At 42.4% G+C, this 25,717-nt stretch overlaps 1 protein-coding gene across 1 annotated transcript in view; it reads left to right on the top strand.

Moving 5' to 3' along the window:
* LAPTM4B (lysosomal protein transmembrane 4 beta) overlaps positions 1-25,717 on the top strand; it is a 59,575-nt gene that overhangs the window by 15,153 nt on the left and 18,705 nt on the right. Inside the window, exons 2-6 of the mRNA XM_036378606.2 lie at positions 2,638-2,749; positions 9,790-9,863; positions 10,466-10,588; positions 18,441-18,539; positions 25,130-25,225. Of these exons, the coding sequence (XP_036234499.1) occupies positions 2,638-2,749; positions 9,790-9,863; positions 10,466-10,588; positions 18,441-18,539; positions 25,130-25,225 (504 nt within the window). The remainder of the gene's footprint in view (positions 1-2,637; positions 2,750-9,789; positions 9,864-10,465; positions 10,589-18,440; positions 18,540-25,129; positions 25,226-25,717) is intronic.

The following is a 25,717-nucleotide window of genomic DNA, read 5'->3' as shown; positions in this document are numbered from 1 at the left end:
ACCTATGTCTTATACAGAATTTAAGGCAATGCTGACAATCACATAATCTGAATCAGGACATATCCATAAGGAGAAAGTAGAGTGTGTAGGTCAGTATTTTATGAATTTTCATGGCTATATCTGTACCCAAAAATATGTCTTTAAATAGCAACACTCTATGCATTTATGGTTTCTGATTGCTTGGATATTTTGAGTAGTCTTCTTAGGTAACATTTATTCTGGCTTATATCTTCCAGCTTTCCACAAAGGAGTATAAAACAAGAACTAAGTTGTGATATGGAGTTATACATGATGTTAAAACCCAGTAAGATTTATGGAATGTACTTTGAATTTTGATAGTCACCTGATATCTCCAAACCAAGAGAAAGACAAGACCATGCTACAGCATTCCCCACACAAAATTATTTAACTATTCTATGTAAAAATGCAGTAATGACAATCTCTAACCCCCTCCAGACAATCTCTATCTGCTTCTTTCTTATTGTTCACCACACTGTCTAACTTAAATTTTCTTTTGCTATAATTCAGATCTGTTTACCCCGTGGATCTGTTGCCTTGTTCTTTTCCCCCACCTTTCTGCTCATAAAAGACTGAGAGCACCTCCCCCTACCTTTTCCTTGCTAAGCAACCCCTGGTTTTTCCCTACCTGTCCTACATTCCAGATGTCTCACTGCCCTCTGTTCTGATGCAGGATCCTCCCCAGGGTTTTTCCTTGTACGTTTTAGAAGGACTTTGAATCCTTTCTGCAGAGCCCATGGAGGGCAAGTGGGAAGATAGTTTATGCATCTAATGCCCAGGTTTCTACAGCACTGCCCAGCACCATGTAGCCACAAAGCTGAGCTTATGGGATTCCACTGAGTTGTGTTCAGTTAATTCACTGCCATACTCAGACTCCTTTCTGAGCAGTTGTCACTTACTCAGTGGTTTTGCCTCAAATTCTTCTGAAGTTCTTCACAAATGTGTTTCTCTATGCTTTTTGGTGCTGAATTGTGCTCTGTTGTCTGAATTCTGCTCTAGTTGGTCAAAATAATTGAAATCTTATTTCACAAAGTGCTTACAACTTGTCTGCAAATTAGAGAAAGGTAGAGGTTACGAGTGACTTAACAAGTCTCTCAATGATGCTGGAAAATCCCAATCAATATATCTTTGCTGGCTGTGAGGCCTTAAATCTGTCACAGCTGTTCTTTCAGTACAGTTATCCAGCTGGCAGGGCATTCACCTTCCTGCGCATCCAACCCAACCAGGTTTTCCATGCTCATTTGTGAGAATCTCAAAATGTCAAAAAGGGAGCTAAGATGCAGAGATGTTATCTACTGCTTAGGCCTCTTGGTCTGTCAGAGAAGGAAAAACAGATAAATTACTTACAGTTTGTCCTTGACAAGCCCGTGGTGATTGTCACCATACAAATTTGAAGTGTTAATGGGAAGACTGCTTGATTATCTCTTCTTATTTTGTTCTCACAGTCTATCTAGAAATTCATTACATGACCTTCCTGCTTTGAAATTGCATAAACTGTGCTTGCTCTTATCTTGTCTTGTGAACTCAATCTATTCTCAGCAGTTTTCAAAGATTGCTAACAGATCTGGTATCAGCTGGACTTGATGGAATTTACCTATCAAAAAGGATTTATCTTACCTGAGAAATTCTCTAGCCTGTTATGTCTTGAAATAACCTGTGCTACACCTACACCTTCTTGTTGCTGCTAGTAACCTGTGATCAGATTAGGATGACTTTGAAGTGAGAACCAAAGCAATGAAATCCATCTTTCCAAGCGTACTGTTTTCAGCTTTCTTCTTTCCATTTTCTTCTTCACCAGTTATCTTCCTAGTTCTGTAGAATAAGCTTTTAGCCTGGCTGTATTATTTCGTGCTGAGCAATCTTCTTTTCTGCAATTAGCTCTCTTCACTTCAAAGCAATATGAGCATTTTGTTCAGATTTGTTTTAAAATACAGCTCTTGGCTACCTCTCCAATCTGTCCATAGCTGATGGTTGACAATCCGCTTCTGCTGGATCACTTGATATTCTTGGCATTTAATTCACTTACTGCATTTCATAGCCGAGGCCTTGGTGGTTGTGAATGTCCATCTGTGCCATATGACACAGGAATGTGAGCATCAGACACGGGGCTCACATTGCCACCCCCCCAGGCCTCCTCATTTAGCAGCTCACCTGAACCAGCACCTCACTTGTGGCCTCTTAAAACACAGCCCTTTCCAGTAATTGAGCTCCTCTTTGGTCATCTAGCAGTTTAACAGGGTCTGTCCTCAATTCTGGTTCTGCCATGCTGATGGTCCTTGATGACAGCACCCATTTGTAATAATTTCAAAAGGACTGGTGGATGTGATAACATGTTTTATAGTCTGAAAGAGCAGCAGTAACTTTTCTGGTGTGGAATAGAGTCAGAATGAAAAGAGGCAATCTACATTTTGTTTAATTTTCATGCTGCTGCTGAGGGAAGAAGTAAGTCCTGTTTACCAACTTAAAGAAATTAATTACAGTGTTAGTTAAATACTATGGTTGTACAGTTGGAAAACAGTCTCTATCAGCTGGTGTGAAACATGGTGGGTATGTGCTTCCCAGAGGTTTTTCATGGATTACTTTCACAGACTGATCCTTTTCCCTTTTTCCTCTCTGTAGATTATAAATTCGGTGGTCTTGCTGATTCTGCTGAGTGCCCTGACTGATCCTGACCAGTACCACCTGACTAGTGCTGAATTAGGGGGTGAATTTGAATTTATGGATGATGCCAGTAAGTACAAATTCCCTAATTACTAGCACTCATTGCTGCAGCATTTATGTAACTGTCCTATCATTTCAGTAATTACTGTCCTTTTAATTATTGCTTCACCTCTGTATCTTGCAGATGCATTTTTATTGTGAAAGGTGTCATGTTTACAGTTTAAACTTGTTTCCTAGTAGTGACCTTATCTGCCACCTACCTATTAGTAATCAATCCATCTGCTCTGCTGTGTCCTGACTTGGCAGGGGCAGAGCCAGCCCTTGGCAGGGAGATGTATCCCTGAGCATGGTGCTGAAATCCCCAGGGGAATTTTGCAGGCCAGAGGGAGATATCCCCAGGGGAATTTTGCAGGCCAGAGGGAGATATGGAGTCTCTGCATCTTGCAGCACCACATCCCAAGTGCCTGCACATGCACAAGAGCCACGCTGCTGTTCAGACAGCTGAGTGTGTTCCTTCGTGCTGGATGTGTTCATGCACCCCCTGTGCATCTGGCATGACTTGCACAAACCTGCTCAAATAGATGCAAATGCAAATATCAACTGTACAGTCACAGGCATATTAGCAATAACACAGAGCAATTCCTTCTCTTACTGAAAGGCATCATAGAAAATCTTTAATATGGTTTTAGAGAAGGGCAAGCTAGGCCATTTATGTCTCCTACAAAAAACTCTTGTCCTTTGAGAATGTTTCCTTGTTCCATAACTTTTCCAAATTATTTGGTGGTGTGTTGATTTAATTAATTCATATTGAGTAAAGTTTTCCCTCCACGTGATTTTGATAAAAATGTCTGTTTATTTTCATTTCTGCTCACAAGATGGTTACATTCAACATTTCTCATAGTAGTCTGAAACAAGGTCTGTTGCTAGTCACCCTGGTGTCTTTCTGCTCAGAATCCCCCCATCCACAGCTAAAGGTTCTAAGTCCTTTTCTTATTCCTACTGAAGTCAATAAAAATGTCTGTAGGAGAAGCAATAGCCCCACACATGAGAAAAAAAAATTGCCCATTGTTGTGTCAGAGATGCTGGGTATCATTGAAGGCATGCTTATTTCCACAAGGTCTTTATGCAGATATGCCTTGAGGGTCTACACTGAATTAATGATAAGGGGTGATTGCAACTTTATTGTGTCTTCATTGAAAACCCACCGACAACTTCCGACTAAAAATCTTTTTATATAACTGGATTTAAGAAAGTAAGGACCATAGTAGATACAGATGGGCTCCTAGCTGATTCTGACATATTAAAACTGACTGCCTTGTCCTAATTCTCAGAGATTAACCTTGGTAATAACTGTCTGTCAGTGTGGTTTTATATAGCTGACATCAGAGGCCTGCCAGTGCCCAAGGCTTTCAAATTGTAATTCTGTTTTGTAATGCAGTAGCTGTCAGATAAAGTACATTGGGGATTTCCATCTACACTTGAAAATTGTATTTTCTGTATATTTTTATCAAGGGTTCTGAAGTGAACCCTGCAAGACTGTGAAAGGATGGCTTATGGGCCAAGCAACCTCATTTCCATTTGGTAAAGGGAACATTTCACAGGCAGTTAAATTACGAATGAACACTTGAATTAATGTCTCCTTTTATTCTTTGACTCCCTCTGGTTTGGTGCCTTACTGAGTAAAGGCAGTTGAGTCAAGCTACTGACTTTTATGGTTACTGGAAATAGCTGGCAGGAGATAATTTCTTTTTTCTATTCTTTAAGCATGACTGTATTTGTTCAAATGTAATGAAATGTTTTATTATGAGATAAATCATCAGAAAAACTTCCACATACTCTTCTCTTTTCCTACTTTTATTTATCTTTTTTGAAGCAGTGTTTTCCAGGTTAGCTCTATGCACCAAAACCATGTGTATGAAATACAGGAAGATACATAATGTTTTATTCTAAAGAAGGTCCCAAAGTTGTTATCTGTATGTACTTCTGTTGACAAATAATAATGACACAAACACTGATAGCCATTATTCTCATTCCTGCTGATCCTCCTATCAATAGCAAACAATAAAAAAATGCAGACACAGAGTTTACATGTAAAATTCGTCACTCCCTTCCTCTCTCTTCTGTAAGAGGATCCCTCATAAAAGATCTGAAAACATCATCTCAAAAAAAACTTATCAGCTGTGTCACAGTAGTCAAATGAAGTTAATGACAGGTTTCCCTTGACTTCTAAGAAACCAGGATTCCCCCAGTATTCATATTCAGATTTATTTCTAGCTGTGCCTGGTTTATGGAGAATTCTCAATTTTCTGTTCCAGCAGTGGGAAAAATTCCTGCCACCTGCAGAGTCACAGCCAGTCTGGTGCAAACTGCTTGGAAATACCAGTGCAACATCAGTTCTAATCCCAGGATTTAGTGTGGTTCCAAGGGCATTACCAGAGGCTCCAAAGTACCTGTTTGATTAGTCAGAGAAAGGATTTACCTGAACACTTAGGAAAAAAGCTCTAGGCTATTTATTTTCCCTTCTATTCTAGAAAAGGAAGGAAGGGGGAAGAAATTCTGCCAAGACGTACCCATGTGGCAGAGGGAGGTACTGGAAGGAACAAGCTGCTCGAGCTGCAGCTTGCTGTGCACACCAGTGTGTGTGGTTTGTGTGGCTCCCCAAGATGTACATCTCTGAACCTGGTAAAATGCTGGAATTCCTCCTGTGCTGGATATTCAGCTGAGCCCATTTAGTGTCATCTTTCTTTTTATTATTTCCTGAGGGAGTTTAGAAGCTGGACTAGGAAAAATTAAAAATGTGTGAGCTGCTCTATGCAATACTGCTGCTGTTAAAAGACTAATAATCTCAGAGCAGGAGATGGAAAAGCCCTATAATTCATTTTGACTTCCCAGAGGGTTTTGCCTGAGCCTTCTGCTCAGCTTCTTCAGACACACAGATCATCATCCTGACATGTCAACAGCCCAAACAAGCAGTGGGCGTTGCTTGGTTTTATTTATGGCTGCCAAAGTGTCAGAGATGTGTGTGTGATACTTCACAGGCCAGATGACAGCAAGGATTGAAATCCTCTGCATGTCCTACAGAAACTGAGGGGAACTTTGACACTGATATCATCAACCTAGGTCAAAATCTGCCCATGTCCCTGCCCTGGGATGGGCAGACAAGACAGGCAGACATCTCAGGACAGGGGACAATAATGTGAGGGTCTCTCTGCTCAATGACATGCACCCAGGACTTGAAAATATTACTTCAAATAGAAAAACTTTATAAAGAAATCTACAGACAGCAGGCTTGGACTTCTGCTGGGGGATAAATGGAAGTGGTAGAGTAGGTACATTCCTGTCCCAGTCCATCAACACCTCTTATGTAGTACTAGTCCCAGATATAGGGAGGGGCAAAAAACTAAATCCCTTCCCAGTATAAGATACTCAGGGCAGCATCTTCCCCTCTAATTTTATACTCTAAAGTAAATGTGCTGGGCTCAAAGGTGCAGAATACTCTTTCCTTCTCATTGCCCTCCTCTCTTTCCCAGGGAGAAAATGCTGCTGCTGTGCAGGTTGTGACCCAGGGGGCTGCCTGGTGGCTGGCAGCAGTGGCATCAAGCTTGCACAAGCAGCCTGCAGGAGAGAGCAAGGCAGTAATCCTTAGCTGGCAGTCAGGAGGCTCTTGGATAAATAAGACTGGGAGAGTGGACTGAGAGAGGACTGCAGGCTGCTCATCTGCAGCTTTCTGGCCCCTGCTCTCAAAGCTGAGGGCCAGTGATTAACGCCAGGGCTGGGGCAGGTGATGAGGATTTGAGGTCTCCATCACTCCACACACAGGGACTGGCCTTGCTGGCTGCTCCTCCCTGTCCCTGCAGCACCCACCTCTGCAAGAGGAGAGGAGAAGGCAAGGAAATACTTTTGAGGTGATTTGAGGGAGCTCGAGCTGCAGCTTGCTGTGCACACAGGTACCCCATGGCAGCAGCTCTGCCCAGCCCCAGCAGCATCTTCTCTCCAGAGAGGCAGGAAAGTAGGATGTCACTGCAAGGTATAAGAATTTAAAAACTCAACTGGTTTCTTTAAACCCAAGGAGAAAAAAAACTCAACTGGTTTCTTTAAACCCAAGGAGAAAACTCAGAAAGCCATCTAGGACAAGCAGGCTGGATAACCTCTTCAGCAGTCCAAGTGCAGCCCTTCTAGCCATAGAAAGCACAGCATGGCTGGAAAAAAAATCACACACCCTGTCAGTTTCTCATTTAATGTGCTGCATATCTAGTTTCACTTGGATTAATTGAAGCTGACACAGCTCAAAAAACCCAATGAAGCCTTAAATGAGAAAGAACTAGCTTGAGCCAACTGGGAACTTGGCATGGTGGAGCACAGTTAGGGAGACACTGGAGACAGGGAGCAGGAGTGTGTCAGACCAGATCTTCAATGTCAAGCTCATCACAGTTTGCTGGGCTCTGGCTCTGAACCAGTACTGCCATGGTCACCAGCAAAGTGGAACCTGTGACTCCTGCATCTGCTGCAAATGACAATGACAGCAGCTTCCCCCCAGGTGCAGGGAGTAGGTGGTTGGGATCAAGAACAAATGCATAAACAGTGCCTCCAAATGGATGGTCAGAATCAAAATATTGATCCATGAGCCTCTTTTACAAGAGGTTCAATTGAAGTTAGAGGCTACAGCAGCAATTTTCACTTCTTTTCTTTCATTACCTTAAGTGTACCTGGTCTATTCAAAATAATTTTGATTTCACAGGATCTGTGTAGGCAGCCAGAGTAAATGGCCACACAACCAGAAGTGTCTTAAGAGGCTGCAGTACCTTTTATTAGTAGAGGTATATTTTGTGGATACTTCTTCCTCTTGAGGGCAGAATTCAGATGACTTCTAACAGGCACAGCACAGCCTTTACAGCTCCTAAAAACCTAGAAACTGGTCGAGGTAATGCAGCTCAAACACTGCACTGGTTGTCTGGATTCTCTACACATTCTAAGAGGAGAAGGAGGTGCCTTTGAAGAGCAGTTTGGAATGACTGATCTGTCATTCCCTCCTGAATGATGAGCAGGGAGCCCAGCTGCCTCCCATGGCATCGTGTAGCACCCATGAGCTGAGCTGGACAAAGCCACTGTGGAGGCAACAGGGAGGGAGCACCAGGGTGAGCTAAACTCACTGCTGACTGCAGGCCCCTCTCCTGGGTGAGACATGCTGACTTTGACAATAAGACAAAGATTCAAGCATTTCTACTGTGAGAAAGGATGTCTGTGCTCCAGGGCCTCATCAGACCACAGTGGTTTGAATGTGCTCCTCCAAGTGCTAGGAAAGGGCACTTTATCCTTCAAATTTAATCCATTAAATTAGGAAGTACCTGCCATAGGACTTTTTCTGTGGCATTTGAGTTCCTGTGCAATCACAAGGACAAACTTTGGGGGCAAGAGGGAGAGAACAAGAACCCTGAAACCTAGGACACGGGCAGTGTTCTGAAAAAGGGAAACCTGGGTTCTGAAGTCCTTAATCCTGCTGTTGGTAGGTGCAGTGCCCAAGGAGCCAGAGAACACAAGCAGCTCTGGACATGTCCTCACCTGCCAGCAGCAGTCTCCTCTTGCTCATTTTCCCTCCAGCTTCACAGGTCTCAGGTTCCTCTCTGCATGCAGAAATCTGGATTGGTGCCATCTAGGGCAAAGTTTGTGCTCCCTCAGGCACAGGAGGATCAAGGACTGGGTCTTTTGTTTTCTACATGGATGATCATTCTGGTAGGCTGGAAATAATGACAGACCAGACTTGGTGCCTGTCCTTCCTCCTCAGCCATCACCTGGCTGAGCCTGCACTGCTTCCTGGTGGTGGCAGGTGAGACCTGTCCACAGCTGCCAGATCCTTTCAGAGACTTGGGTGAAGGCTCCAGGACACGTACCCAGGATCTGATTTTGATGCATCCAGGGTTGAGTTGAGTTGAGGACTGTTCCATGCCCCTCATCATGTGCTGGAGTTAGATGTTGTGGCAGTTCTGTGGTGAAATGATGCCATCTTTACACTTTGAATGGTTCCAAAGTCAGGGTAGTGAACATCCTGAACACTGTGGTGTGTTTGTGCATCTCAGAGCTCCTCCACATACCTCATCAAGGCAGGTGGTTTAAACACACCTGGTGACAGCAATGTGAACAGCATGTACCTCACAGATACCAACAGAGTGGGATCTCTAAAGCCATGTCCTATGTACCTCACCTCCTCTTTGTGCACTGGATTGACCTCAGAAAAAAGGCACAATGTTCCACTGCACTCCCAAACTCACTGTAAGGTCAAGTTCAGAAATTCACTTCTGATCTCCTGACGGTGATCTGTAATGATACCTAGGGAGGTGCATATGAAAAGACCAAACGTGATTTTTTCCACCAGGATCTCCTTCCAACTGTTCATGGCTTAGGAACTTCTTAAATCAAATAAAAAGTTAATTGAAAGCTGGTCAGCAGTAGAATAAAAAGATAGGAGTCCTGTAATTCCTCCAATCAAAACTTTAAAGAGTAGAATGTTTAAAGGTAGAATGTTTACCTTTCCTGACAGTTATATATTTCCATTAATAAATATATCTCTGTAGTATTATTGGTTGAAATGAAATTTTTCAAGATGTTATTTCTGCTAAGATGACTTTATCTGCCAGTTTTGCTCCTTTTCCAGTACAGAGATATATGAGCAATGGTATGCAGCAGCTGTTGGTGAAGAAACAATCTGGAGTGCAGAAAAGCAGACACATTCTCACTACAGATATCAGCACCACCAGTAAAACAGTCCTGTCAAAACTGCTTCTGATTTTTGAAAACCCATATAAAAACTAGACCATTCATCTCCATTGTCTTATAGAGGCTGTAGTGGTTTGCACAGTGTCAGTGTAAGTGTCAGCACAGTGTAATGCTGCAGGCTTGAACAGATAGAAGCACTGTCTGTGCTTCTTGTATTTAGGAGGTTCCCCTCAAAAGCCAGAGATTTCCTCCAGCAATGCCTGAACAATGCACCTGACCCCATCTCCACCCATCTCCCACCCTGCCCTTTGAGATGCTCTGCACAAGGGAGGTGGTAAAATAACTGAACCAGGCTCTGAATTTGCCTTCAATCATTGATGTGTTGTGTTTCTTTTCCAGATATGTGCATTGCCACTGCAATTTCTCTCCTCATGATTCTGATCTGTGCAATGGCTACATATGGTGCATATAAGGTAATTCATTACATTTGGTAATTCATTACATTTGGGGAAGACATGAATACAGTGAACCACACAACTCCATAGAAACAAAATTAAGAAAACTCTTTTCTAACAATTGCTTTTTTATTTGCTTAGCTGAAAGCTGGGAGAGGGAAAAGAAGTTGAAGAGGCAGCAGAACTGATTGCTTAGATCAGTGGTTCCCCAGGGCCCCCTGCTGCAGTTGTGTTGATTGTCTGCAGTTTCAAATATGAGTGAGCTCTGGGCAAAAGGTGAATTCAGTGAACTGAATCTTGTACCTATCAAAGTTAAGGAATTTTTTCCCGTTCACCTCCCAAGCCTGTGGTTTGTTCCAACATTAATCCTATTAATTAGAAAGGAAAAGTATTGTGTGGTTTCTGAATCTCCTAATGTAACGAGCTGTGGGAGTTGCACTGCACATATGACTGCAGTAAAGCAGCCAGATTGCCTTGGCCAAACCTCTTGGCTGAATGTCATATTTCTTTTAGCTGATTTAATACTCCATAATGTCAAATATTTCTTAGATTCCTCTAGAAAGACATATTCCTCTATTTTAACTTATGGCTGATGAGTTTCTAATTTATTTTCTTTTTAGCAACATGCAGCTTGGATCATCCCTTTCTTCTGTTACCAGATCTTTGACTTTGCCCTCAACACGTTGGTTGCCATCAGTGTACTTGTCTATCCCAGCACAATTCAGGACTACCTCCGCCAGCTGGTAAATCACTTGATGCTCACAGACCTTTGGGGGGGAAAACCTTTATAAGGTGGAGTTTCTGCCCTGTATTTCTAGCCAGTGGTATCCTTCTCATACAGTCCTTGAGAAGTTCTTTCAGTCCTTGCCAGACTGAATTCAACATCCTTGCAAGGCTACATTGCTAATTACAATATTTGTGAAAAGCTCAGATTTTGCAATGATGTGAAAGCTCTAGCACTCATTTAGAGTGAGACTCATATTGCAAGACATGGATGATGAATAATTGCTTTTGCATTCAGCGTTATTGTGTTCATATATGGCTTATTTTTGGTACTCTTTCAAGGATATTTTATTGCTCCTTTTAATTTATTTGGTAGCTATAACACATTTAATTAGGCAGGAGTTTGACTGAGTGTAGGTTTGGTTTTGCTAGAAAATATTTTGGATTCTGTCCTAGGGACATTTAGAGTCTCCCTTCTCATTCTGCTTTGGCCAAACATCCCTGGCCAGTATTGCATAAGTGTAGAAGATAGGATCACAACCCCCACGAGCAAAGACAAGAGCCCACCAGCCTCTGTCTCATCACAGGAGCACGTCCCACATCCAGCAGGGTTCACGTGGAGTCACAGAGCTCTGGAGAAGCCAGTGCTGCAAATGTCTCTGAAAATCTGCCTTGAGAACCTGAATACAGATTAACTTGGCTGTGAACTTTGTTGTGTGGATGGAAAGCTGGCCAGTATAAATAACAGGTAATGAGAACCAGCAGGCAGATAAGTAGCCACACAAATCTGCAGGAAGAGGCAATGTGTCATGCCAGTGAGAGCTGGGATGTATCAGGAGCCTGTTATCCTTCATCTTATTTAACACCCACCTGCATTCACAGCTGATGGTGCATTGGAAGAGAAGCAGAGGCATAAGTCAAAAAGTTCTCAGAGATATGAGTGGAAAAGAGCAAATTACAGCCATGGTTTGGGAGTGCTACAGCTGGCACTGCCACTGCTGGAGCCTTGCTGCCTGTCCTTTGCCTACAGACCCTTGCTGCTGCATCGGTGCCAGCCCTGCTCTTCTGGCAGCACAAGCATCTGTGTGGCTGCAGAACATGAGTTGTAGAGCATGAGTTGTAACCAGATTTTACTCAGTCTTGGTCACTGTGCAAGAACAGGATGGGGGCAAAAACAGGCTGGTCAATGTTCACTTAAAAACCTCTGCTCTTCTGCTGAAAATCTGGTGCTGCATTTGGAGCTGACTCACTGGAAGGGCAAAGACCAACTGTTCCTCTTGAAAAGTGTGCTAAAAAATCCCTTTATTTCCTTGCAGATAAAAAAATAACAGGTCCTTCTGTAGCAGAAATAGAAAGAGCAGGTCTTGGAAGGGATTTGGTGCAGCAGAGCACTCTGTGATCTGTACTGCTGCTCTGGAGTGCTGAATCTTTGGTTGCACACATCTTTGTCTTGCTGCTGTAAATTATATTCTGGACTGATAATGAAATGCCACAGGTCTTCAGGAGTGCTAAACTGTCAGTGCTCCAAAGGGCAAGGGGGATTTCCAGGATAATTATAGAGGCTGATTAGCCTGACATTGCTACCAAGCAGAAGGGCTGGGGCTGAGAGGACAGTCAATTGATAATGGATTAGACCAGAAAAAATTTATTAATGACTGCCAGCACAGTTTCATGAGAAATCAGTCCTGCAGGCAAGCTCATTTTCCTTCACTGACAAGATTACTGACTCCATCAATAAAGATGGGCAGGGGCATAATGGGCTTTGATGAGATGTTTGGCTTTGCAGCATGATGCTCAGAGCAACAATAAAGCACCAGATCAATACAGGATGTATCACATGGCTTAGGAGAGGGTAGCTGGCACACTGCACAGGGTTGTGGTCAAGCTGATCATCTGCCAGTGAGTTTCTATTTTCAGTAGAGGAAGGTCTCCAGCAATCAGCAGTAGATTTCATGCTCCTCCTGACTTCCATTAATGATGTTGGACCCCGAGAGGCACTTCACAAAAGCTGATGTCAGCCGTGGGAGAGCTTCTCCAGGCTCATTGTCTGGAGGGATTGAGTCCTTTGGTGGGAGGCTGTGAGCAGGAATATAATCTGGCTGTTCTGTGTCATCCTCTGGAAGCCCCTCCCCTGCACTGCCCAGAGTGAGCACATCTCTGCATTTCCCACTGGCAGTACTCGTGACTTTTCCCAGCAAATTCACTTCTAATGAAACCCGTGGCTGACACTGAGCTAGACTGCCTGAGAACTTGAGTTCAGCCACTAATTTCAGTGGCTACAGAGATAAATGCAAAGAAATGTAAAAGCCTGAGCAATACAGATGAGCATACAGTTTGCCAACTGTGCCTGGGATGCGGTGACCCTGTAAGCAGCCTAGGGATTTACATGCCAAAACTAGAGTCCCTAGGTTGTTTTGCTGTTTGCAAAAATTGCTCTTGTGATCTGTGGACAGAAAAAGGAGCAATTAATAGTAAGGGAGAGGAGACTTCCCTTCTCTGTCAGTAGTGTGGATTTCCTTCATCTGTTTATGGGGACTGGTTGTAAAAAAAACAATGCTTGAAAGTCAGAGAACAAGCAGGAAGGTTCCTAAAAAAATTTACATAAAAGCTGGATATATTGTAGTATGATGAGAGACAATCAGCTTTTCCTGCTTCATTTACTGAGAAAGAAGACCAAGAGGTAGTGCCATTAGAGCTTTCATGTGCAAAATAATGAGGTATTAAAATGCTGTTTAAATTAGATGTAAGGCATAATGCTAATGAGCAGCTGGAAGCTAGTCCAAGTTAATTTAGAAACAAGGATTAGTTTGTATTTTATCATTTATGCCGGAGATTAGTGATGGGGAAAAGCTACCAAGAGCTGTGATGAATTTTGTACAGTTAATGTCACCTGTTCAAAAAAGTTTTGAAGCTGTTCTGCATCTGCTTTGAAGCTGATTATGCCTCCTGTGTCTTAGCTGTGGTCCCAAGCACATGTGGCTCAACTGGAGGCCCTTGTCCCTTTACCTGGAAGGGCTACATCTGTTGGCACAAGGTTGTTACATTTGGTTCAGAGTAGGTACATCTGTCTGAGTGGGCAGGAGCAGAGGGGAGATGTGAAGGGCACATCCACCCTTACCAGATACTCAGACATGTGACAAGGTGAAAATCAATGCAAGCAATTACACCATGAATGTAGTGCCATTCAGGTGTGATCCCTCCTGATGGTTTGCAAACCCTAAACCCTGGGGTTGTCTTGCCCTCACCCCCTTTGCAGTGGTCTGCCAGGGTAGGCAGGAACAAGGACTGTGTTTCTTCCTGGCATTCTTACAGATTCTGTTCCTCTAAAACTGCTTTGCATTTGGGAAATGATATTTTAGGGGGCACAGCTCCATAAGGTAAATAAAAAATCCCAACTGTTCTTCAAATCCATTATTGAATATCTGGAAGAAAGTTTGCATTTGGTAACAGAATACATTTAGCAGTCTCAGAAGAACTTTTTGTTTGCTCTAAGGTCAGAAAAACCCTGTTTCTTTAACCATTTCTACTTCACTATTACCTGGTATTGTTATATAGTTACTTTGGTATCATACTATGGTTACTTTTACATCTGCCAGATGTCAGTGTGTGGGTGATGAGTTACAGCTGCTGTGAAACTCTCCATGTACTTTTAGCAAGATGATGATCACATATCCATGAGCTGGTCAGGGCCGTAGCTGAAAATGTTGCAATAGTGCTCACAGGTGTTTGGTAACATCAGTCTATACTGGCTTCTTCTTTACCAGGAACCGTGTCTTTGGAAACTTCTTGTTGCCTTTTGATACCCAGCTGCACTCAGGTGTGCTACTTAATTGCCATGGATTGCAAGAACATCTTAGCCTGAAGGGTCATGTAAAATGAGTAAATGTTACAAGTTTTGCATTTAGTTAAGTTTTGTGTTGATTGTGTGATCAAAGTTTCTAAGAGTTACGCTGGATATCTTGGTCATTATCATTGTCATGTAAAAAGCAAAAACTTTTGCATACAGCAAATTCAACATGTGTAAAATAAAAATCATTCTAGTTCTTGCTCTAAGCAGAGGTCTAAAGCAGTTTGACCTAAAGCACATTTCGTTTGTTTAATCCCACTAAATCTTTGATATATGGGCATTTTAAAGCCTTCCAACTAAACACTTTATCTTCTGTCATCTGGTAACAGCATATGAAATGATTGAAGTAGAGGTGTAGAACAGGCTGGTCTGCAACTGAGTTATGCAAACTTTTTCTAATCAAGTGCAGGACTATGACAGTTCATCTGAACAAAATTTCAAAGTATACTAAGTAGCTTTACTGTGGGACTGCCTGCAATGCTGCTGCCTGACAATTCAGGTGGTATCAGTCATGCTTTTAAATTTATGGAGAAATGCCTAGAGGACATAAAAGAGATTAACCTAAAGAAATTTTTCCTATAAATTAAAGCTTAAAACCAAAATATCCTTTCTGACATTTTTAATGCCATTTTATAATTCCTAAGAAGTACCACTAACTTCACAGCAGAGCTTTACAAACTCTGCGGAGACGTTGCTGTTTTCTTTCACTGTTGTAAGTTTCAATACTTGTAAGATTGTAACTTGGAATGACAATCTACATTGTATTTGAAAGTGGATTTTTTGTGATCCAAGGGGAAATAAGACATGAAAGGTCATGAAAGCAGGCTGAGGGAATGAGAAATGGCTTTAGCCTTTGTCATTTTATTATTTTTGTGTGTTTGTATGATACCAATGCAGCAGAAATGTACTTTCCATGGACATTTTAGAGTCTTTTAAAGTGTCTAATAGGGCTTTGATATGCATAAGAAGTATTTTTTTAAATTAGAAGTGTATCAGGTATATTATTATGCACACAGCCCTCTCCATATCCATGACAAGATTATATATGACACTTTAATTATGACTTTAGCTTGCCAGTGCAACACCATTGCAACTACCTTTTGTTTGTATAGAAAATTTCGTCATGTTCTGCTCCAAAATCACTCCTGTATTTCCAATGATAGGTTTAGTTTTTCCCACCCAGATGTATTTCAGTCACAGCTTCATCAAGCCTTGCACAACATCTGACACTGATCTTTTTCTGGAAGTTTCAGCACCGAGCCTGGTGCCTGGAACCTTCTCAGCAGCAGGATTTCAGCTATTGGTCTTCCCACCTGAGAGCAAACTCCCAGGACAGGAGCAGAATTTCTTGTCCCACCTCATGTATCCACATCAATATTTAAATTCATCATTACAGTCAGTGAAGACCAGTGGTCTGATTCATCTGAACCACTCTTGGTACCTGTTTTCTGTGGGAATTCATGAGATTTTGGGAACAGTTGCAGCCATGGGATGGGACCCCAAGGGCTGCCTAATGGCACCAGTTCCAGTGTGGTCCCTGTACCCTGTGTGACTGCAGCCAGTTGAGATGCTTCCTACCATCTTTCCTGCTTCTTTGCCAAAGGTTCAGCTGTCATAAATTGCTTTTCCTACAGCACTGGAGGGGTTTGTAGTTGAGATCAGAGTGCTCATAGGCCGGCCCAGCCCAGTTAGCAAAAGAAGCCAAAGGGGTTTCTTCCATGCTGACCCAATGCTCCTGGGCTATCCATCAGAGAACTGAAAGCTTTGTCTCCCACACAGGAAACCTGGAAGTTCCAGAAGAGACTGGCTTTCATTTTCGCATCCTGCACCAAGATCTCCCAGGCACCTGTGTGTGGGGGTGACCATGGCGTGGGTGCAGCACCCACTGCCTCACTGGGGCTGCCTACGCCTCTCATCTCTTCAGGACAGAGTCAGAAAGCTGAGCCTGAAGGGGACAAACCTCAGGATTTGTTCCTCATGTGCTCTCCTGGCTTTGCTGAAATATTTGCTGAAACACTGGTGCTGATATAAGGGAAGACCAGGCACTGCAGGGCAGCACACCCTGCCCCAGAGTTGACCAGGGATCATGGCTCCAGCAGATGTTCCTGATTTTCAAGCAGGAAAATTTCTTGGTCATTTGCCTGCCCTCCTCTCGCCCCCATGCAAAGCCCTTTTGAGCTGATGTTTAGAAACAGCCCATTAGATTATGGCCAAAAACACAGCATGCAGTCATCCAATCTTTGACTGGTGACTGGTTCTCAAAAACCGGGTTCTTCTTTGGAGAACCAAAGTCTTAATAGGATTTTTTTTATTATATTCACAAACTATTTTGACTGTTTTTTTAATGGTAGATCAGTACTGAAAAAATCATTTGGGTACAGATTTACTGTAACTGTCTTAACTGACTGGACTTTCTACCTTCCTAACTTATGGTGTCCCTTCTGCAAACAGGAGGGCAGGTTAGGGCATTAATACTTAAATTTTATGCATATAAAATTTTTGTTTAATTTCCCAGTGCATTGTTTCTTTGCATATACTCTTGCTTTCTTGGTCTCTGGGTGACTGCATCCACTATATTTAGAATAACCTTCTTGGGGGGGGAAAAAAAAAAAGCAGTAACTTATTGAATTATAGCAAGCTAGTTCCCTACAAAAGCTCTACCTCAACAAAGAAGATAACATGATAAAAACCTCAGTCATGGAATTCAGCAGAGGAACAGAAACATTGCTGTCAAGAAGTGGAAAATGTGCTTATGTAACATCTAGCTGCAAATGGTTACAGCTGCTGTTGATGTTAACCACTCTGAACAGTTCATGGAAGCGCTAAATAAAGAGCTATTCTCAGTAGCAGCTGTCCAAAAAAAAGATGATTTCCTGGTGCACTGGGCTGAGTGCTGGAATAAGGGTTATTAAGGGGTTACTCTGGATTTACACCATCATTGCCAAGAATACAGTTATAGCTCGGTCTAGTTAATTGTCCTGACAAGGATGCAGAGCTGGCCTGGTTAAGTAATTAGACCTGTAAGGGAACAGGGAGTTGTGGGGAAGGAACTATTGCATTCAGATATAATGAGCTACTGTTGCAGTGGAGTTATCTTTTGTGGAGAACAGCTCTGTCTGTGAACAATGGTTTATTCTAACTGAAACTGGAACTTGTATCTTGCAGTATTTCAGAACTATTTGGAACATTCTTTTCAAAGGGCGTGGAGTTTTAAGCAAGAAAAAATACAGTAAAACATTTTTAGGGGCTGTTTTTCAGTCACTGATCCTAGAGTGTTTCACAGCTCTAAATCACTATCCTGTGATAGGGCCTGAGCCTGTGCTAAGCAGGAAGATTCATTTTGTCACTTCTGTTTCAGAATGTAAGCTACTTTCATGTAAGAGAAGGGCCTGGGGCAGATTTCCACATTTCAACTTGAAATCATGAGGTGGCCCCGTGTAGGACCCATGACTCCATGGGGCGCATACGTAGCAGAACTAACAAGTGCTCCTAGAGAAATAGTCCAAATTTAGCCAAAGTAAGATGGAGTAGAAGAGGTTCAAGGTATTTTGAAATGTCATAAAATATTAGGTGAAAGGATTATGCTGTCCAGTTTTTCCTGCTTTGATTTTCTGGAAAGAGCTGCCACTGTTCTTTGGCAACCAGTGCCAGTGTAATGATTACTCAGTAAGTGTGAGATTTGCCTGCCATTTCCCATGGTGGAAGATTTCCTGCTGCAAAGCTCTCAGACTTCTGCTAGTTTGTGTCAGATACAAACCCAGTGTGCACAGAGGAAGAGAGAGCCCACACCACATCCAAAGCAAAAAGCAAATCCCTGAGCCCTCCAGGGAGCCTTTGGCAGCTGAGTGTTCACAGTGCCTGTTGTAGCCACACTTACTGAAACTGGTTGTTCGTGGGGAGAGCTCTGGATTTAGTGGATCACAGAAAGCTTTGTAAGCTATTAATTATAGGATGCACTAGTTGAATGGCTCTTAAATGACTTCTGAGATTGACTCACAGTGCTTTGCTTGTTTTTGCTTACACAGCCCAACAATTTTCCCTACAAGGAAGAGATTATGTCTGTGAACCCTACATGTCTGGTTGTGATTATCCTCCTTTTCATAAGTATCATTTTGGCTTTTAAGGTAAGTGCACTGTTGTGTATAAAGTCCACTTCTGGTCTTGGGTGGAATGTCCCTTGCTGGGAGTCTGTCTTTAGAAGAGTTCTGGGTAACTACACCCCAAGCAGCCTGATACCTATAGGAAACAGGGTTGTAGACATATGAAAAAGTTGTGAAAAATCTCACAGACAAACACAAGAACATATAGTCCACAACAGGGAAGTGTGATTCTTGTTGGAGGAACTCATGGCTTATGAATCCTTTGAAGCAGTGGACAAGGGAGAGCCTGTTGAAATAGACTTCTTGTTTTTTCAGAATGTGTTTGGCAGCATGTATGCAAAGAACTTAAAAAAAACAACTTTTACTCTAAAATGTGTAGGGCAAAGATAAAAGTTCACATCACTGACTGTAGCTAGGGAATAAAGATAAATTATCAGTCTTTCCAACACTGTGACCCATGCAGTTCAGTGCATTCACAAGAGATCTGGGAAGGGGAAGGAACTCTAGCAACAATTTCTTGCAGTGTCATTCAAAATGGGGAAAATAATTAGTCAAGAAATCTTTGCAGGAGAATCTCATGGGATGGACTGACTGAACAAGGAAGTGGTAGAGAAACTCAGTGGTAAAAAATTCTAAGTAGTGGACACTGAGGAAGCATGCTCTTGTTTCACAAACACTGCTGTGGGCTCTGAAGTAAGAATGACCATCTATAAAAGAGATCTTGTAGCTGTTACAGATAGACCTGTGAAAATATTGGCTTAGCTCCTTTCTAGTCAAACAAGTAAATCAAATGCTAAGAATATTAAGAAAGGAATAAAAAAACCAAAAATATAAATTGTGTCATTTCTTAGCCAGTTCTGATGCTCACCATCTCTGGAAGCATGGTTTCCCTTCTGGTGGGTGCCCTGTCTCAGAAAGAATTCTGTAGAGCAGGTAAATAAATCAAAGCCATCTTTCCTGGGAGGAGCACCATAAAGAACTGTCAGACCTGGCAACAGAAGGACACAGGGAATGAGTGGGTAAGAGGCCTGCAGGTGGCAGGTACCAGGCAAAGAGGAGATGTAGCATCTCCCAGAGCAGCTGGAAAGGGCTCATGTGAAACCACCACATCCAGGTTGACTGTCCAGTGTAGCAGACTCATCCTGCTGTGGGTCAGAAGTTCAAAAGGAGCTCAGAATAAGATCAGACAAATTAATGTAGGAAAAACAATCACCTGCGGCTCCTACTAGTACCCTGAGCATTGGACCTCTTGTAAAATATGCTGGTGTGTTTGCCCTTTTCTTGCACCCTTCTATGGGTTTCTCACATCACAGTGCTGCTGGTTTTGTATTTCTTGTGTGGGACTTTATTTCAGATTAGTCTTGCTCTCTCTGCAAAGCAGTTTTGCATTGGATTAGAGAAGTCCCAAAGGGTCACAGTGACACCAAAGATGTTGCTTCCAGACAATGCATATGACATATACAGGGAATGTTACTGTGACAAAAGAGGTAGATTAGGTTATTGAAGCTACTTCAAAATTTGGAAAAGAAACCCAACAGCTAGGGTGTATTAAAGTGCTGTTGGAAGCTGTGCTCACTCTTCTGCTATGATTTAGCAATAGAGTTCAGCTTTCTGGCCTTATATGTTCACAACCATGCAGCTGATTTTATTTGCACTTCTAAGAAATATGTGTGAATTTAATAAATCCATAGATTTTTGAGGTTCCACAGGGAATGTGTTCTAAAAAATTTCTCTGATGCAATGAACAGCTTGTTTTTACTCCACGTGGGTCTGGTGTTTCATTGACTAAGTATGTCAATAAAGCTTCAAGCTTATTTAAAAAAAAAGGCAACTAAAATTGGAATGGCAAAAATGCTTACTACAGAGACAAGAAACCTAAGAAATTAATAGTGCCAAAGACTCATTTTGTTTTTAAGTGGTAAAACATGTTTTTTTCTAAGAGTATATGTGGCTTATATAATGCTCATTCTAGCAATGTATTATCATATAAATGAGTCACAAAGTATGTGACTTACACAGAAACGCATGCTAAATTCCGGTTAGCATTTGCATTTGAATTTCTTATGTTTCCAGAAGAGCTGCTATGCAGATTTACAGAATCTGCTCCATCAAATAAAGCTGAACACACACAGATGCATCACATTTCATCTCTGATAGACTTAACAGATGGTACCACATTTACATATTGAAACTGGAAAGGTACTGTGTATAAAAAAATATGCCTCCTCTCCCTCTGGAGTTCAACTAGAAATAGGGAGAGGAACCAAAACATTGTGACCTAGGAAAAGCTACAGTAGGAAAAGCTGCATTCAACTGGCAGAAAATACTAAACAGAATCACCTAATTCCTCAGAAATATTTGGTATTATGACACTTTCGGTTTGAGTGAAGCTACACTTGGAGAAGAACACTACTGAGCAGAAAGCAAGATTATGCATTATTATATGCTGGGTTTGTGTTTTGCGGTCATGGGTTTGTGTACAAGAGAGGGTGGTAAGAAAGCCAGCTAACCACACACAAGCATTTACCTTGTTAGTCCTTATCCTTTACTTGCATCTGAAGCACCTAACGGGAATTTCAGGTGGTTTCAGACAAGAACACTTCTCAGAGTAGACAAAGTACATGATTCCATTCACTGTGTTTGTCTAGAAACTGAACTGGAGTTGCCTATCATGAAACATAGATGTTTCCTATCTGGCTGAGGAGGACATCCATCAGCACAAATGTATTTATATGCTTGTACACAAGACTTCAAATTGCACATAGCCAACACAGTGACTTTTGAATCATGTCCTCTGCAGCTGGTTTAGAGTTTTGAATCGTATCCTCTCAGCTCTCCCTGCTTCTGAGACAGAACAATTGAGGCTTCAACTTCTCCATCATGGGGAAGCTCCTTAGGCTCAAATGAGCTCAGATGAGTACAAACATAATAAGCCAGATTAAACCTTTTCCCCAGGCTGCCCCAAGCACTCTGCAGCTTCAGAGTATAGGCTCTTCCTCGGCCTTTCTCTTTCTGAACAGTAGGTGGGAAGAGGTAGCTGCCAGTGTGATGTGTTCTCCATAATATGCCTGTAAGCTGCATCTCCAAGGTATTGAGCCCAGAGGTGAGACCACTCTGCATGTCCTGGTGTCCTCAGCAGATGGGAAAGGATAAGAATGAAGTTCTGTGTTCTCCCTGAGAAATTTGGGTGAGTGCCCTCAGTCCAAGGGCATTCTTCCTGGGAGGGGGAGAGCCCTGCCCTGCAACACATCACCTGGCATCTGCTACCTTCCTGCAGGGCTGTTGGGGCAGCAGCTGGGACCATGAACACAGCCTCAAGAGCCAAGCTCTGGTCCCCACTCCCAGGAATGCCAGTACATAGGCACGAGGTTGTCACCTGTTCCACAAAAGCCTAGGACAAGTCCCAGCACTGATGATGACAGGATAGTTATGGGAGAATCATCTCTAAAACAGGGATCAGTTGCTTGAAATTGCATACCTCAGTGTGTGTGACTGGGAGCCAACAGCTGATGTCCTGGCCCTGTAAAATGCCATATAAAGTGTTGCAGACCAGTGGTTTGGTTTAATACTAATTCTTTCCAATTACAGCATTTCTTTCAGTTCTAAGCAGTTGTTCTTATACAACCCTTTTAAACTCACAAGATACACATTCTAGTGTGCTGAGAAGATGGATTTAATTCCAGATTTTATCAGCACAGCAACCCATTGTTTCTCTCTCTGTAACACCAACATGGGAAATACATGTGGTCAACTGGTCTTCCATTAGCATAATTTGAAATCTTCATATAAATTTCAGTTTGTGTAGAGATCTTTATCTCATTTTCACCAGTTACTGAAGCCCATCCCGGCTCTGTAAACAGAAAATTCAAAGCAGCTGGGGAGTCAAATGGGATTCAGTGCAGGTAGCTGCTAACCTGAGGGGGCTCTGTTGGGTCTGTGGTGTTCACCCTGCACTTGCTGCCAGTGAGGGGTTACCCAGAGGGCTGCTGGGACCCAGATCAGCACAGACTTTCCCTTGCTGTGTTACAAGAAGCAGCACAATACAACAACCTCTAATTTCCACAAAGATGCTGGTCAGTCTTCTGGTCAGGCATCTGATGAGCACAAGTCTGCAGTTCATTTCTGTTGTTATGCAGCTTAACAGGTGAGTCTGCAACTGCAACAGTGAGAGACAGGTTGACAAAGTTTTGTGAGTTTCAGATCCTTAGGGTCTCAAGTAATTTCCCACCATCCCAAGGGGAGGACTAAAAGCTGGCTAGAAATAGGCACAGTGCCTGTTTCTACATTCAGCCTTTTTACTGCCCTGTCCTTTCTCGTGGTGGTTGCTTGGGGCTGCCTCCCCCAAAAGGTGTCACTGTCTGTCACCAGTCTGTGCTGTGGTAGGCAGGAGATCCACCCAGGGTGGATTAGGCCAAGGGAGGCCTTTAATCTAGGACCAATTTCAAATGTGAACATTAGTCTTCTGAGATAAAAATCAATATATTTATATACTGTGTGTCCAACCACACATTTTAAAGCAGTATTAGAAACCTCAGCCAAGTCTTTCAGGAAAGTAAATTGGTAACTGAATCAGGAGCCCCATTTAACAGTGCAGCAGTATTGGTAGAAAACAATTATTAGGAATGAGCTAAATAAAGTTCCAGGTTGAGGAAAACAAGTTTCTGTGAGTCATGGTTTGCAGGCCAGCAGCACATGTCCAGAGCACTTGGACAGGGACATGCTCCGAGCTGCTGCCACTCTCTGCCCTATGCTGGTCAGTGTCTCAGGGCCAATTCCTTGGTGTGAGCTGGCTGATGGCCTCTTAATTCAAGGAACATACCTCACCCACTGAAAAACAGCCTGTGCATGCAGAGCTAGGGTTCAGAGCTGGGAAAGCTGTAGAGGTTCATTGTGGGGTTAAGTGTGTTTTATTCACCACATGGAATGAGAGCATTAAAAAATAAATCTCCCACTAGCTTCTCCTAGATAGGATTGTATTATCCAAAACAGGGCTTCCATCACTTTGGATTTTGACAGAAGGGGTAGAGAAATAATTTTGCAAATAGGTGGGCTTAATGTAAAGGGTTTCTTATAAAGACAGGCTGTGTCCCCACAGAAGTGTACTATATTCAGTCTCTGTGCTGCATTGGCTCTTATGCCTTTCCCAGGTTATAGTACCTGAGCACTGAAAGCTGGTGAACTACTTATTACCACTTTAAATTAACAATGACATTTTACTTAATTCTGGAAGAGATGCAGTTCTCCATGTATGTGCCTTTACTTGTTTCAGTAGCCTGGGGTAGGTTTGCACAGCCCACAGCTTGGTCTGCAGAGCATGTCTAATCTTCCCTTGGGATTTAGCTCACTCCAGAAGCCTTTTGTTCTCTCCATTTGATGGCCAAAAGTATTGTCAAAGTCTGCAACAGCTGTAAGTCAATCCAGGGTCTGTAAGGTGCTGTGAAAAAAAGAGGAAGCAAATTTACCAGATTTTAGCCAGCTCAGCCCTGCTGGAAAAAAAAAAAAACTTCCTGATCTGCAAGCAAGCCATCAGTGAATCACGTGGCATCCTGAAAAACACAGCTCATGTGTGTCAGCTCTGGAGACAGAGGAGGCACAGGGCAGCTCAAAGGGATAAGAGGCTTTTGGAAGGCCATCAGTGCAAGTGAGTCACAAAAGTATGACTCACTCAGTGAGACACACATGCAAATTTAATGCTGGCAGTTTAATCTATGTGTGTTAGGTTTAAGGAAGAATTTCTGTGCAGACCTACTAAGTAAAAATATAAGTTGGGCACTATCAAAACACAAAGTTCTCCTCATCACCATCATGTGTAATTACATGGGTGTCTTGGTTTGAAAGAAAACAAAAGGAAAAGCCCTAGCCTCCAACAAGGGGAAGCAGAAAGCTCCAGAGAGAACTGCTTTAGTCCTGCCAGCTGTGATACGGACATCCTGCGGATCTGACTCCAGCTCCTCCACATCTTCCTGCCTCTTATCTTCCTTCCAGTCACTTTGCTCATCTCTGCTACTCAAGCTAAAATCTCTCCTGCTCATGAAGGAGGTGGTGGCTATTTTGCCCAACCAGTTAAAAAAGTGGAGACAACTAATTGTTTGACAGGAAGCAGCGCTACTCAAGCTCCAAGAACAAAAGCAGTGAAGTTTATGATCTTGCAGTAGGTTTATTGCTGCTATTACTGGAGGTTTTGTTTTACACTGGGAAAAAAACCCCACCAGTATTTTTAACAATGTTTAAAATGCCAGAAATAACTTCATATGTCAATAAAAGCTTTTGCTTTGGCAATTTTCTCTAGTCAGGCAAGAATACCAAGACCCCAGACCATTCCAGTCACATGGAATACATTGATTTAATAAGCTCCCTTTATATATTGAAAGCCACCGTAAGGTGTCCCCAGAACCTTCCCAATTCCAAAGAACCCCAATGCTATCAGTATGGGGAATGACACTGGATTACTCACAGAGCCCCCAGGCATTCTCACAGTCACTGCAACCAGGGAAGTGACTGTCCCATCCTTCTATCATGCTGATGTTCATATTTATAAAGAATGGAAATGCTCTATCAGAAAAGCATGCATGGTTTATTTTCTGCACAGAATAATAAATCCCTTTTCTTTGCAGGGGTACTTGATAAGCTGTGTGTGGAACTGTTACCGATACATCAATGGCAGAAACAACTCAGATGTGCTGGTGTACATTACCACCAATGACACCGCGGTAAGGATGTTACATGGCAAACATTTGTGTACTATTATGCATTTAAAAGCTTTATTTTATGTTTCTGACTCTTTAGTTAACCACCTTAATTCCTTTGGCAGTCCTCATTTGTTGGTGATGTTTGGAATAGAAACTCAGGGGACTGGTGTGCAGTGGCTGCAAATCACATTTATTGCTAAAATGCTGGATTTTATTTTATTTTATTTTATTTTATTTTATTTTATTTTATTTTATTTTATTTTATTTTATCTGTTAAAGAATCTGTGTTAATCATAAACTACAGTTTATTTAGTGGCCCCAGTTCTGAGGAATGACCTCCAGTTCTGAGCTCTCCAGCCGTGTGATGATCTGGACTGTGGAGGGACTGATTAGAACTCAAGGATGCCATGGTCTACACCTGCTGTGAAATTCTGATTTATCTATAGAAACTGTGATTTAGGACACTTAACATCTGGTGTAGTGCTTTACAAACTCACAGAGAGGAGCTAAAAG

Source organism: Molothrus ater, chromosome 1 (genome assembly GCF_012460135.2).
Source record: "Molothrus ater isolate BHLD 08-10-18 breed brown headed cowbird chromosome 1, BPBGC_Mater_1.1, whole genome shotgun sequence".
NCBI classification, from domain to species: Eukaryota; Metazoa; Chordata; class Aves; order Passeriformes; family Icteridae; genus Molothrus; species Molothrus ater.
Note: the sequence above shows the minus strand (reverse complement) of the source record. Positions and strands in the feature narration are given on the sequence as shown.